The sequence below is a fragment of the Heterodontus francisci genome, chromosome 23 (genome assembly GCF_036365525.1).
Source record: "Heterodontus francisci isolate sHetFra1 chromosome 23, sHetFra1.hap1, whole genome shotgun sequence".
In the NCBI taxonomy this organism is placed as follows: Eukaryota; Metazoa; Chordata; class Chondrichthyes; order Heterodontiformes; family Heterodontidae; genus Heterodontus; species Heterodontus francisci.
This window is the reverse complement of record NC_090393.1, coordinates 27,548,514-27,562,461: the sequence shown is the minus strand read 5'-3', so window position 1 is coordinate 27,562,461 and position 13,948 is coordinate 27,548,514. Positions and strand designations below refer to the sequence as shown.

At 43.1% G+C, this 13,948-nt stretch overlaps 1 protein-coding gene across 8 annotated transcripts in view; it reads left to right on the top strand.

Moving 5' to 3' along the window:
- Positions 1-13,948, top strand: part of emid1 (EMI domain containing 1) — a 426,608-nt gene that overhangs the window by 349,972 nt on the left and 62,688 nt on the right. For all 8 annotated transcript variants that reach the window (XM_068054890.1, XM_068054887.1, XM_068054891.1 and 5 more), the window contains one exon: positions 3,111-3,275. In XM_068054890.1, the coding sequence (XP_067910991.1) occupies positions 3,111-3,275 (165 nt within the window). The remainder of the gene's footprint in view (positions 1-3,110; positions 3,276-13,948) is intronic.

Sequence of the window (13,948 nt, the reverse complement as noted above, 5' to 3'; positions counted from 1 at the left end):
CAGACTCGGTGGGCCGAAGGGCCTGTTTCAGTGCTGTATCTCTAAACTAAACTAAACTAAGTTACAGCAGGAAGTTGGGAGAACAAGAGCAGAATTTCAGGGGCACTGTGTTTAGACCTCTTATTCATCTTGATGTTCGTCAAATTTATTCTTCTCGTTTTAGACCTTTCTCCCATTATATCATAAAGTAAGCATTTGCATTTATATAGCTTTCTGTGGTGTCCTCAGGATATCCCAAAGCACTTTCCATAAGAAATAGGAGCAGGGGAAGGTCATTCGGCCCCTCGAGCCTGCTCCGCCTTTCAATAAGATCATGGGCTGATCTGATTGTGGCCTTAACTCCAATTTCCTGCCTGCCCCCCATAACCTTTGACTCCCTTGTAAATCAAAAATCAAAAATTCAGCCTTGAATATATTCAATGACTCAGCCTCTACTGCTCTCTGGGGAAGAGCATTCCAAACACTAACAAGACTCTGAGAGAAGAAATTCCTCCTTATCACCGTCTTAAATGGAAGACCCCTTAATTTGAAACTGTGGCCCCTAGTTGTAGATTCCCCCACCCAGGGAAACATCCTCTCAGCATCTACCCTGTCAAGCCCCCTCAGCATCTTATACCTTTCAATAGAATCACCTCTCAATCTTCTAAACTCCAATGAGTATAGGCGCAACTTGCTCAACCTTTCCTCATAAGACATACCCCTCATCTCAGGAATCAGTCACGTGAACCTTGTCTGAACTGCTTCCAATGCAAATATGTTCCTCCTTAAGTAAGGTGACACAGTACTCTAGGTGCGGCCACACCAGTGCCCTGTACATTTGTCGCAAGACCTCCCTACTTTTATACTCCATCCCCCTTGTAATAAAGGCCGACATTCCATTTGCCTTCCTAATTACTTGCTTTACAAAAATGAATTACTTTTGTTATTTTAGCAAATGTGACAACAAATTTCTGCACAGCAAAGTCCCACAGACAGCAAATGAATGAGTGAGCGGGTTCTTTTGGGCCTCCTTATCTCGAGAGACAATGGATACGCGCCTGGAGGTGGTCAGTGGTTTGTGAAGCAGCGCCTGGAGTGGCTATAAAGGCCAATTTTGGAGTGACAGGCTCTTCCACAGGTGCTGCAGAGAAATTTGTTTGTTGGGGCTGTTGCACAGTTGGCTCTCCCCTTGCGCCTCTGTCTTTTTTCCTGCCAACTACTAAGTCTCTTCGACTCGCCACAATTTAGCCCTGTCTTTATGGCTGCCCGCCAGCTCTGGCGAATGCTGGCAACTGACTCCCACGACTTGTGATCAATGTCACACGATTTCATGTCGCGTTTGCAGACGTCTTTATAACGGAGACATGGACGGCCGGTGGGTCTGATACCAGTGGCGAGCTCGCTGTACAATGTGTCTTTGGGGATCCTGCCATCTTCCATGCGGCTCACATGGCCAAGCCATCTCAAGCGCCGCTGACTCAGTAGTGTGTATAAGCTGGGGATGTTGGCCGCTTCAAGGACTTCTGTGTTGGAGATATAGTCCTGCCACCTGATGCCAAGTATTCTCCGAAGGCAGCGAAGATGGAATGAATTGAGACGTCGCTCTTGGCTGGCATACGTTGTCCAGGCCTCGCTGCCGTAGAGCAAGGTACTGAGGACACAGGCCTGATACACTCGGACTTTTGTGTTCCGTGTCAGTGCGCCATTTTCCCACACTCTCTTGGCCAGTCTGAACATAGCAGTGGAAGCCTTACCCATGCGCTTGTTGATTTCTGCATCTAGAGACAGGTTACTGGTGATAGTTGAGCCTAGGTAGGTGAACTCTTGAACCACTTCCAGAGCGTGGTCGCCAATATTGATGGATGGAGCATTTCTGACATCCTGCCCCATGATGTTCGTTTTCTTGAGGCTGATGGTTAGGCCAAATTCATTGCAAGCAGACGCAAACCTGTCGATGAGACTCTGCAGGCATTCTTCAGTGTGAGATGTTAAAGCAGCATCGTCAGCAAAGAGGAGTTCTCTGATGAGGACTTTCCGTACTTTGGACTTCGCTCTTAGACGGGCAAGGTTGAACAACCTGCCCCCTGATCTTGTGTGGAGGAAAATTCCTTCTTCAGAGGATTTGAACGCATGTGAAAGCAGCAGGGAGAAGAAAATCCCAAAAAGTGTGGGTGCGAGAACACAGCCCTGTTTCACACCACTCAGGATAGGAAAGGGCTCTGATGAGGAGCCACCATGTTGAATTGTGCCTTTCATATTGTCATGGAATGAGGTGATGATACTTAGTAGCTTTGGTGGACATCCGATCTTTTCTAGTAGTCTGAAGAGACCACGTCTGCTGACGAGGTCAAAGGCTTTGGTGAGATCAATGAAAGCAATGTAGAGGGGCATCTGTTGTTCACGGCATTTCTCCTGTATCTGACGAAGGGAGAACAGCATGTCAATAGTCGATCTCTCTGCACGAAAGCCACACTGTGCCTCAGGGTAGACGCGCTCGGCCAGCTTCTGGAGCCTGTTCAGAGCGACTCGAGCAAAGACTTTCCCCACTATGCTGAGCAGGGAGATTCCACGGTAGTTGCAGTCACCGCGGTCACCTTTGTTTTTATAGAGGGTGATGATGTTGGCATCGCGCATGTCCTGGGGTACTGCTCCCTCGTCCCAGCACAGGCATAGCAGTTCATGTAGTGCTGAGAGTATAGCAGGCTTGGCACTCTTGATTATTTCAGGGGTAATGCTGTTTTTATTGTGCTAGCTTTGAAGAAGAATTTTCAGTTCCTACAAGTATAGGAAGCTGTTCATAACTTTCTGAGCAGATACGACGAACTGCAGTTAGATACTTTTCTGAGTTAGGGGTCCTGCAGTTGTACATGGGGGTGCGAGAGAAATGAATACGAGAACTGGGTTTGGAATTTAATATCTGTTAAATAGCCTTACAGGTCTTCTAGATGCTTACTGCTGTGTGCATTCAGAAATGTTGATGGTTGCTGTCCAAATTATAGGTGCTTGTAGTATGCATGGGACTTGCAATTTAATTTGTCATTGTGTTGTCAGCTGTCAGAAGTTAAAATGAAATATTGAGCTAGCCCTTTATATTCATCAACCTAATGCTATTTATTGTATTGATTTGTCAGGTCCACCAGGGCTCCTGGGCCCGACTGGTGCAGCGGGCATTCCTGGTGGGAGAGGTTTACCTGGGCCCCCAGGTCCACCGGGACCACCAGGACCTGCAGGACCATCACGTGCTGACATTCCTTATCTAGGATCAACTGACCTTGGATACACATCAACTAACAATGGCAAGTATATGTTATCATTCTTCAACATAGTCACACATTTTAGCCTTGCATGCAATCTGAATATCTTGGCTTGTAAAGTATCAATGTTTAATTTCATTTGATTTATTAAAGATATGACTAAACATTTTATTGTGATTTAAAGAGAACATGAAACAATGCAAAGTTGGTTTTAGTGATTTATGTATTCTGTATTTAGCCTAGAGCTTGTTTATCCACCTGCTGTGCATTGTCAACTGTATGCCTACTCATCCATATCATCTCCATGATCTCTGCAAATTACCTGTCTCCCCCTTCTGCCTGCATTAAACATCCTATATGATGTAAATTTGATAGTTTAAACTCAGTTCCTAGTGGGCATCAATCCCCAGTACAAAACCACGCAAAGTTCAACAATGCCATTTCTTCACAAAGCATTCAAATGGTGGTTGAGTAGAAAGTGGAAAAATGTATATTGATGCAGTAAAGGAGGACTTCTGAGGATGAGATTGTTGCACAAAGTAGAGAGTGTGGCTGTGTTCTGTCTGATCTGGGAGCTCTAGATGGTGATACTGAGTGACAAAAAAAATTCGTATGATTATGATTGCAAAAATTCACCAAGTAACTAAAAAGTAAAATTTATATTCTGTGGATTTGATATTTCAATTTCAAATCAACTAATGAATGAATACAAAAATTCCTATTACATACCTACGAACTAAAAGATATGCAAAGCATTGAAGACCACTAGTAATATTAACCTACCCTCCTCCACCCCGCCTTTTCCCTGCCCCAATGATGAGAGGGTCATGAGGGCCGGTGTGTTACTCTCCTGGCCGCTGACCAAGCAGGAAAAGGTTCTTCAGCTATTTTCAGCCTCGCCACCTTCATGTAAATATCAGGGCCAATGTAATTCCTGCTCTCCAGATCATCACTTGGCATCAGGGAATTTATGTAATATAATCTGAACAACTCTCTGCTAACCTAGTGAAGGCACTTCCTCCACCTCAACCAGGGATCTGGATCATACCACAACTTAGAATCCGCTTTACATTTTAGCTTAGAAATAAATTACTTTTTGCTGTCTGTTAATTATGCCATTACAACTGTGGCAATTTTCTAATTATGTACAAATTTTCTAATTATGTACACGACTTGATTTATTCACATATCCCAAATTCAGATTTCCTGAACTAATCCCAATAGTTTAATTCACTAACAGTTCAGATTTAAGTTTCATACTTGCCTTATTTTACTAATGTATCTAACATTTGACACCCATGATGACTGACTTTATAAATGTACTGTTTAGTACTGAGCCATATGGACCAAAAAGACATCTGATCCAGTTTCTGGCCCATGCAGAGTTAACTGATCTCAACAAAACTGGTATATTGTCAATTTTGTCTCAAGCTTTTTGTTAATTATCTTGTGATATGACCTTGATGTTTCTAGATTGAGATAACTGTACTCAATACAGTGAGGAGTAGACATTACTTTTTTCTATGCATTTTGAATATTGTAACTTCTGTTCTCATCACACTAATCAAATTATTCCACTAATTGAAGTGATATTTTATAACCAAACCCTGCCATTTCATAGAAGATTTAAAATCAGTAATCTATTTACATTGAAGTTTTGGGTGTATCGGTTACACACCAAAACGGCAAACATTTTAAAGAGAAAGATGAGCATTTTGTGTTTTCCCTGAAATGGAGCCAGAAATTTACAAGCACCTGATAATCTGTAACCTTCCTTCAGTGAACAACAATTAAACTCTGGCCACAAAACCTATTTAGAACCATTCCCTAGGAAACAGACCAAGTAACAGCTTATCATCACAGCAATGTTCTGGAGTTCAGGGGCTGAATTTCGGCGTCGAACCTCCGGATTGGCGTGGCGTGCCGCTGTAATATTTCGCGCAATGGCTCATTAACATGGAGAGGGCGGAATGCCTGCCCCCAGTGACGTAAGGGGGCAGGCGCACTGTCGCCAGCAATGGCAGCCGCGCCATTTTTAAAGGGCTTCAAGCCCTTATAAGACATTTACATTTTTAAAGTGAAATGCAACTGTGTTTTCAATTTTCATAATCAAAAAACAAACGAAGCCTCTCTTCCACCCCCCAATAACCTAACAAGTTTTTAGTTTCCTTCTCCCCCGCCCCCCCCGAAAACAGTGTTTTGCCAGTCCCGACCTTTCACCCTCAAATGGACAGATTTTTGCCCTTCAACCCCTTCCCACCATCCCCTCAGCAAATTGAAACAGTTTTTCCCACTCCCCCTCCTGCCCTGAAAACTTCACTCCTCCCCCCTGCGCACCAGCGTTCCATCTTGGATCTCCTAATAGAGATCCGAAGGTGCGGGACTTCCGGCCACTGGCTGGAATATCGGCGTAGGTCATTATTCCTCGATTATTATTTATTTAAATACGCTAATGTGGTTTTTTTCACCCAGTGGATGGGTGGGGGGGGGGCCCCCAAGGCCTCGCCGCCATCGGAAAAATGGGGCAGGGCCTTCCCGGTGTCGAGGCCCATGGCGGGCCTCTCCCAGAAGAATTTTCCACCCCCCACACCCCCCAGCCATGACCCCCGAAATCAAGGCGCTGGTAAAATTCAGTCCCAGATGTCCAATGAGCAATGCACAGGGTGAGGGTTAGGCTGGTGATTTAAAACAAAACATCATTTGACTTATAACGTTAATTGACCACACCACCATTACCTCAACTTCCTCTGTCTCATCATCATTTTCACCTTTATCATCCTTATAATAAGTGAAGAAAGGGTCCCATCCCTCCTTCTCTGCTTCCTCCCTTCCTCCACATCATCTTGATCTTCCTTTTCTTTATCATCCTCTGACCCTTCTTGATGTCTGTGTCAGGATGTACTGTAGATATTAAAAATTATTCCCCATGCTATACTTGCTGGTTTCTGTTTCAATCACATGACGAAATTATTTGAGTTCAGCTCTGATTTCCTGGTGTTACCTAGAAGGTTAAAATGAATCCTCGCTTGTGTGTAATTTTAAAGCAATGGATGATTGAGACACACTGGGCTGAATTTTTATAGCTTCCCGCTGAGCTTCCAAGACAGCGTGGTGCACATGCGAGACATGCGCTGCAGAGCTGCCACGATATTTCGTGTGGCAGCTCATTAACATGGAGGGGGCGGAATGCCTGCCCCCGATGACCTATATCGGGGGCGCGCGCCATCCCCGGAAACGGTGTCCGGCACCACCGCACCATTTTTAAAGGGCTTCAAGCCCTTACTGGTAATCTAAATTTTTTAAGTGAACTGGATGTGAATTTTACAATTCTAAATTTAATAAAAGATCGAAGACCCTCTCCCAACCCCCCAATGACCAAACACTTCAGTTATTGCCTTTTCCCCACTAAAAGAAATTTTGTTCCCATCCCGAACTTTCCCACCCCAAACTTTGTTACATTTGCCCTTCAACCCCTTTCCACCATCCCCTCAGCCAATCGTAACAGTTTTCCCCGCTTACCCCCTCCCACCCTGGAAATTTCACTTCTCCTCCCTCCCCACCCGTGTTACGCCTTGGATCTCCAAATGGAGATCCCCAGGCGCGGGACTTCCGGCAATCAGCCGGAATATCAGCATGGAACGGCCGTCGTGATGAGGTAGGTAATTATTCATTTATTAGCATTGATTTTAATATGTAAATTAAGGTTTTTTTCTGCCGAACGGTGGGGAGGTGAAGGGTGGGGGGGTGCTGCCCCAAGGCCTCGCTGCTGCTAGTAAAATGGGCAGGGCCTTCCTGGCATCAAGGCCGATGGTGGGCCTCTCCCGGAGGTATTTTCCAGGCCACCCCGCCACGACCCCCGATGTCGGGGGGCTGGTAAAATTCAGCCCACTGTATCTGGAAGGTTAGAAAACTATTCTGATATGTTTTTGCTGGAACTCATATGGTTTCTTTTTCCTTTTCTTTTCCCTTAATGTGAGCGTGTACGCGTACAACAGAGTGATTTCGCTTAGTGTGAGGATAGTTAATGTTGAATGGCTCTTGGTTCATAATTAATTAACTTGGCTATGTGGTAAAGTGCTCTTTCGTATATTTTTAAAGAAAAATAGGTTTGCACTCCTCCATCAGCCTAACAGCAAGAAGTGCTACGTAGGTATTGTGGATGCGTTGACATTCTCTCAAAACTTGGCTTTCAATCAGCAGTTCCTCCCTGGGTACAGATCCCAACTGGTGAGAGTTTTTGCCACTCCAAACCGTTGTGTCAGTGGTACAACCCTCTTGCCAAGTCTCATCTTGACCTCTTCCCTATCCTTCTGACACCTTCTTGAAACATCGCGCCCTCTTCCATCGGTCACAGTCTTTTACAATTTTGTAGAATTCTTGTTTTCACCACACACCCCTATCCCCAACCCCCTCCTACCTGCCCTCTCATTTGACTAGAATCCCATTGTGATGTGGACTGGATAAACCTGTCCTTTGCACTTGCCTTCACAATCTTTTTGATGGTGGACCAAGAAAGCACTCTGTAGGATAAGGATGTAGGTCATTAAGCTGCTTTGTTTCTTAGCTTCTGAAGAGTTAAAAAGTTAAAAAAAAAGAGTGCCAGTTAAGATCAGACTCAGTTAATTCATCAGTACAACTTGTCTTCACATAATCATACAAAGTAATGAATACTCTGTACTTCCCCACATCTTGCTTAATTTAAGGAAAAAGTCTTCTACCTATCCTCCTACATTCTAACCCACTGAGTCTGATTAAAAACTGGACCTTGCAGCTTTCTGTCTCTGTTCACAACCTGAGAGGATTACAAAGTACCAAAAAGTGTTTATAGCACAGAAACGGGCCATTCGGCCCAACAGGTCTATGCCAGTGTTAATGCTCCACAAGCCTCCTCCCACTCCTCTGCATCTAAGCCCATCAACATATCCTTCTGTTCCTTTCTCCCTCATGTGCTTATCTAGCTTCCCCTTGTATGCATTTACGCTATTCACCTCTACCACCCACTGTGGTAGTGAGTTCCACATTCTAACTACTCTCTGAATAAAGATGTTCCTCCTGAATTCCCTATTGGATTCATTAGTGACAATATTACTTTTATGGCCCCTAGTTCTGGTCTATGTCAGACAACACTTGCTGAGTATCTGGGACAGGGACCTCCCAACACAAGGGTGTGAGCTGTTTATCAAGTACTGAAACGGACTGATTAATTGCTTATTGTTTATTCTTTGAGGAGACAACTTCAGTGCCTAGCTGATTAGTATGTTAACTGTCTCTTTTAAAGTGCTTTGGAAAAAACTTGTGTAAGAAAGCTGTGTTTTAAAACTTCAACATTTAAATGTTTCCCAAATTCTTTCACTGGAATCCTGGAAGAAATGTCAAACATGATACGAGGTTTTCCTCTAATAGTGTGGAATGAAGTGAATGCTTAGTTGAAAAACTGGCTCTAAGAGTATACAGTGACGCTGGTGTGCGTCAGTCAGATCCTAGCATTTATAGCCTGCATAGTAGACCCCCGACCGATCATCTGTAAGCATGCACGCACAGCTCTTGGAAGTGGCTTTGGGATGGCATTTCTATAATTACACTTCACCCATACAAAAAAATGCCTGTTGCATAATCCCTGCAGATGTGTATTCAATTGTTGCTATGTTTTGGGAATGTTGCAGTGTAGTTAATTACCTTTAAAGTAAGTAGCCAGAGTAATTCTGTATATAATCTAAAAATACATGTAGTTAATGCTGTAACTGAAAAAGTTCACGTTTTTGCCAGTGCAGTTGAAATTGAGGTAGGTTGATAAAAGCCCACTGGTCAGCAACGTGCATTTGCCTTGAACATTAACTGAACTTAATAATTGCTACACCATGGGTAGCATTTTCCCTGCAAGCTTCTGAACCCAGCTGTCAGACTGAAATGAGGCTCAGAAACCTGCATTCTGGGAACCAGTCACTCATTGTGATTTGCCCCGGAGCAGCGTATTAATGGCCAGGGGGCGAGCTTGCTATCCAATCACAGACGGTTGACATGCTCTCGAAGCTGCAGAGTCAATCAGAGGTCTTCCAGTTTGAAAGGAGCAGCAAGCTGCAATAGAGGGTAAGTAAAGGGGAGATTGCTTCAAAATGGAGGTGCCATCTCTCCAACCTTTTTAAAGTTTAAATTAAAAAATGGGTTTTGCAGCCAGGTCATCAATGTGCTGGGAGGAACCCCTCTGCAAGGCGGCCTGTGACTGCTGCAGTACCCAGGCAGGCAGGGAGAGCCTCTAGGCCTGCCTGGAGTGCTGGCCCCCTGGTCTGCTGCAGGGAGGACACCTCCAGGCACCTGAACTGGCCCCCACCGCCTGCCGTAACCTGGAAAATTCCAGTTGACTTCCTTTAATTGGCTGGAAGTGACTTTTAACGAGCCGGATTGGCCATCTGCTGGTGCCCGCACCGCCCCGCCCCCCCAAACCCCCCAACCCACTGCCTACCCAAAAATGACCCGTGAGTGGGATGGAGCAGTCAACTGGCATGCCAGCCAGCGGGGCTTTTGTAGCTCCTGCCCACCTCCGATTCCGGCCCAAGTGGGGCCTAGTAATCCAGTTTCTAAATGTGTGGCTACTGATCTAAGACAGATAGCTGTAGTTTAGGTTTCAGCTTGGCTCCTACCTGGCTGGTAGTTTAATTGGCTCTTTTGAGAGAGAAAGATCTCCAGATGGTTGAATGCATGTATGGAGTAGAACTGTCTGCAAAGTTAGAAATCTAGATGTTCAGATAGCGGGGAGGGAAGAATCCCTGATCTCGAAACATTTAAATTAACACCGAGGAGGGTTATCAAGTATTCAGGGGCTCCAAATGATCCCTTCCCCATTCCCCAAACTCTTTGCAAACCAGATTTGACTTGGTACTGGATGTATACTGCACTCCAGGAAGTTTCACTCTTTTTCACTCCAGAATCAGGTTTGACCCTGACTCCAGAATTACTCTGCCAGTTTAGCATCAAGTGAAGTGAATGTTACTTTACATTGTAAATGCACTCTAAGCCTATACTCTAAATGTACTCCTATGTTATAATTATGTTAAGGTGGTAATAACACTTGCTGCATAGTCTTGGAGGTGCAGATTCATACTCTTGCATTGATTGCATCTGCATAGTGTGTTGAATTTTGCCAGTTTTGTCATGTCCACGCAATCCGAATTTAATGAACTATAAAATGAACTTATGAAGTAAACCCAGAATGGACACTTTTCTTGTAAACAAAATGGAGTAAGGGGTCAGGTGACCTTTCCTTTCCTGCCAATACACAAACCAACATGCCAAGAACCCTGAACTAATTTTTGGCACAGTTGCGCAGTGGTTAGCACCGCAGCCTCACAGCTCCAGCGACCCGGGTTCAATTCCGGGTACTGCCTGTGTGGAGTTTGCAAGTTCTCCCTGTGTCTGCATGGGTTTCCTCCGGGTGCTCCGGTTTCCTCCCACATGCCAAAGACTTGCAGGTTGATAGGTAAATTGGCCATTATAAATTACCCCTAGGATAGGTAGGTGGTAGGGAAATATAGGGACTGGTGGGGATGTGGTAGGAATATGGAATTAGTATAGGATTAGTATAAATGGGTGGTTGATGGTCGGCGCAGACTCGGTGGGCCGAAGGGCCTGTTTCAGTGCTGTATCTCTAAAAAAAAATGACTGGACAAGTCTTGGAGAAGTCATTAAAGTACAAATGACCTTTCTGGACACAACCTTGAGAAATCATTAAAATACAAATGACCCTCTCTATGGTAATGGCTGCTTCTCTCCAACTGTTTAGGTTGACAATACTGTCGCAGACTTTTGTACTCCAAACTCAAATTCCAAATAATGGGTATGAAAAGCCCTACTTTATCAAGGTGATATGAGGGTGAATGACATCTGGATTCCATTGTCTAACAATGGCCTCACCATCAGAAACTATTTATGAGGATAATGGAAAGAGAAACTATGGTCACATGACAGAAACTAGGTTTCTGCTAAGGAACTTTAATAAAGGTATATTCTAGGCAGACAAAGGAGATCCATCAATGCCATTGAAGAGAAAGGACCCTGACTAAGAATACCTGTTTTGAACTTCATGTTGGCAGAGATAGGAGTTGGCCTTGAACTACCTACCTGAAAAATCGTACTAGGACTTTGCCATTGACCTTTGACTGGAATATAACGAGCAGTCTGCAACAGCGCATCCGTCTTTCTGGGCCTCCCAAATCTTTCTTCAGTGAACAAGGAAAAAGATTACAGGCCTGCACTGTTTCAAGTCTTCACCCCGGAGAAAAGCAAGTTTAACAGAGAACTCTTTCAAATCATGGGACCAAACCCATGTTATCTTTATAATCGATATCTTTTCTTGAGGGTGTGTGCATCTGTATGAGTGTGAGAGTGGGTGTTGTTGCGTATATTTTGGGTGTTGTATAATAAACATTTATATTTTTAAACTTATGAGAAAACCTGTCATTTGTCTGTTCCTGACAATTAAAGCACTCGGGTAAAAAAACTTTTTTTTTTAAAAAACGGCATCTTTGGTCAGTCGAGAGGTGAAAAAGGGGGAACCATCCCTATCATCTCTTACTTGTCTGTAACAGTTTGTATTGTTAATTTCAGTGCCACAGACCTCAGCACCTGATGGTACAAATGAGCCAAGTGCAAATTATAGAAGATTGGTTTTGTTTTTATAAATCTAATTTCAACCCAAGGTGAAATCTTGCTATTTTACTTAAGGCAGAACAAGTTGTCATTCCTCTGATTTGTACTTCACCAACCCATTGGGTGGAGCTGGGTCTGAGTCTAGTAGGAACAGATACTTCAGACTGGTTGTGATGAATCTCGAATTTCATTAGCACTGCGTTGGCTAATACGTCTCACATGCAGGAAAACAGACTCAGCACTCCAGCTCTCCATTATCTATTTTCATTCAGGTACACTTGCTATTAGATGTATTATTTATGTGAGGAAGGGACTTTTGATTTTCAGTCTTTGACGGTTTTGTCCACGAAAGCTTTGAAGTTTTACGCACCTGTGCACTTAAGGTCAAAGGTGACTATATCAAAGGATAGAGAGAAGCAAGGTCGCAGCTGCAACCAGTGAGGACTGACCCTTTACTTGTTTAACTGCTGAATAACTGCTAATTTAAATGTGCAAACCTGCTGCGACCCAACGTAATAGTCCTGATCCATCATCCCTGTAACTTTTATTTGTTGCTTGCATTTATTTCCCTTTTCAGCAATTATTTCTTATATGTTGAACCACCTTGGGTTTTTTTCCTTCCATTATTATTTAATTGTTTAAATAGATCTAAAGGCAATGTTTCAAGTTTTAAATTGAAATATAATTAACCTAAACTAAAGAATGAAAGAACATTTTTATTTCTACAACACCCATACCCTCCGGCGGCACGTCACAGTTAATGAATTACTTTTTCGAAGTGTAGTCACTGTTGTTATGGAGGCAAACCTAGCAGCTAATTTGCACACAGCAAGGTACCACAAACAGCAAGGAGATAAATGACCAAATAATCTGTTTTAGTGTTGTTTAGTTGGGGCATAAGTGTTGACCAGGATACCCGGGACAACACCCCTGCTCCTCTTCAAAATTGCCATTGCATCTTTTACGTCTACCTGAGTAAGCAGACGGAGGCTTGAATTATTTGTCAGCAGCACCAACTCACATTTATATAGCACCTTCGGTGTAGTAAAACATCTCAAGCTGCTTCACAGGGGCATAATCGGAGAAAACATTGACTGTGAACCAAAGAAGGAGACATTAGAAAATATGACCAAAAGCTTGATTAAAGAGATGGATTTTAAAGGAAGGGAGGGAAGTGTTGAGGCAGAGAGTTTTAAGGAGCGAATTCCAGATCTTAGGGCCTAGGCAGTTGAGTGGCAGCCCAGAGTATGTTAATAAGTCTTTGGAGTTGGACTTCAATCCACAACCTTCATACTTGGAGTTGAGAGTATGACTGTTGAATTAAGAATTAGGTAGAAGGGAGAATGATCATGATCTGTGGTTGGAAGAGAAATTTCAAACCCAACCAAAATAACATGAGATTCTTCAGGGTTTTATTATATCCTCTATTGTTGATTGATCTGTTAAATAGTGCTATTAGTGAAGGAGTTAACATCTAGCAAAGGCATTGCTACGCTAGGCTGAGGGACATGACACATTGACAACCCAGTTTTTTTCATAATAGGAAAGAAGGTTCATCTAAAATAAATGCAATTTTTCTGTTTTGTCCTTCCTGTTGCACGCAACAGGGTTTAGAGGTAAAATTAGATTCTTGTAATATGAAGCCACTTTGAATATTAACTATTGTGATATCATTTGATTTTGACTGCAAGAAATAAAAAATGAAGGATGTAAAAGAAAACCAAGGTTAAGAAAATTACATTACAATTGGATTTACCAATAAAATTTATTTTGATTGTGAATTATTTTCTAAATGTACTCTCAGTTGCTTTTTGCTTTTGATGGTAAGACAACATTGGCCTATTTAACCAAGAAACTAATAAAAAAAGGGAGAATAGAATATGAATGTAAGCTAGCAAAATATATAAAAATGAACTGTAGAAGCTTCTACAAGTACGTAAAAAGGAAACGTTTGGCTAAGACAAATGTGGGTCCATTACAGGCAGAGTCAGGAGAATTTATGAAGGGGAATAGAGAAATTGCAGAGAAGCTAAATGATTACTTTGTGTCTGTCTTCACTGAGGAAGATACAA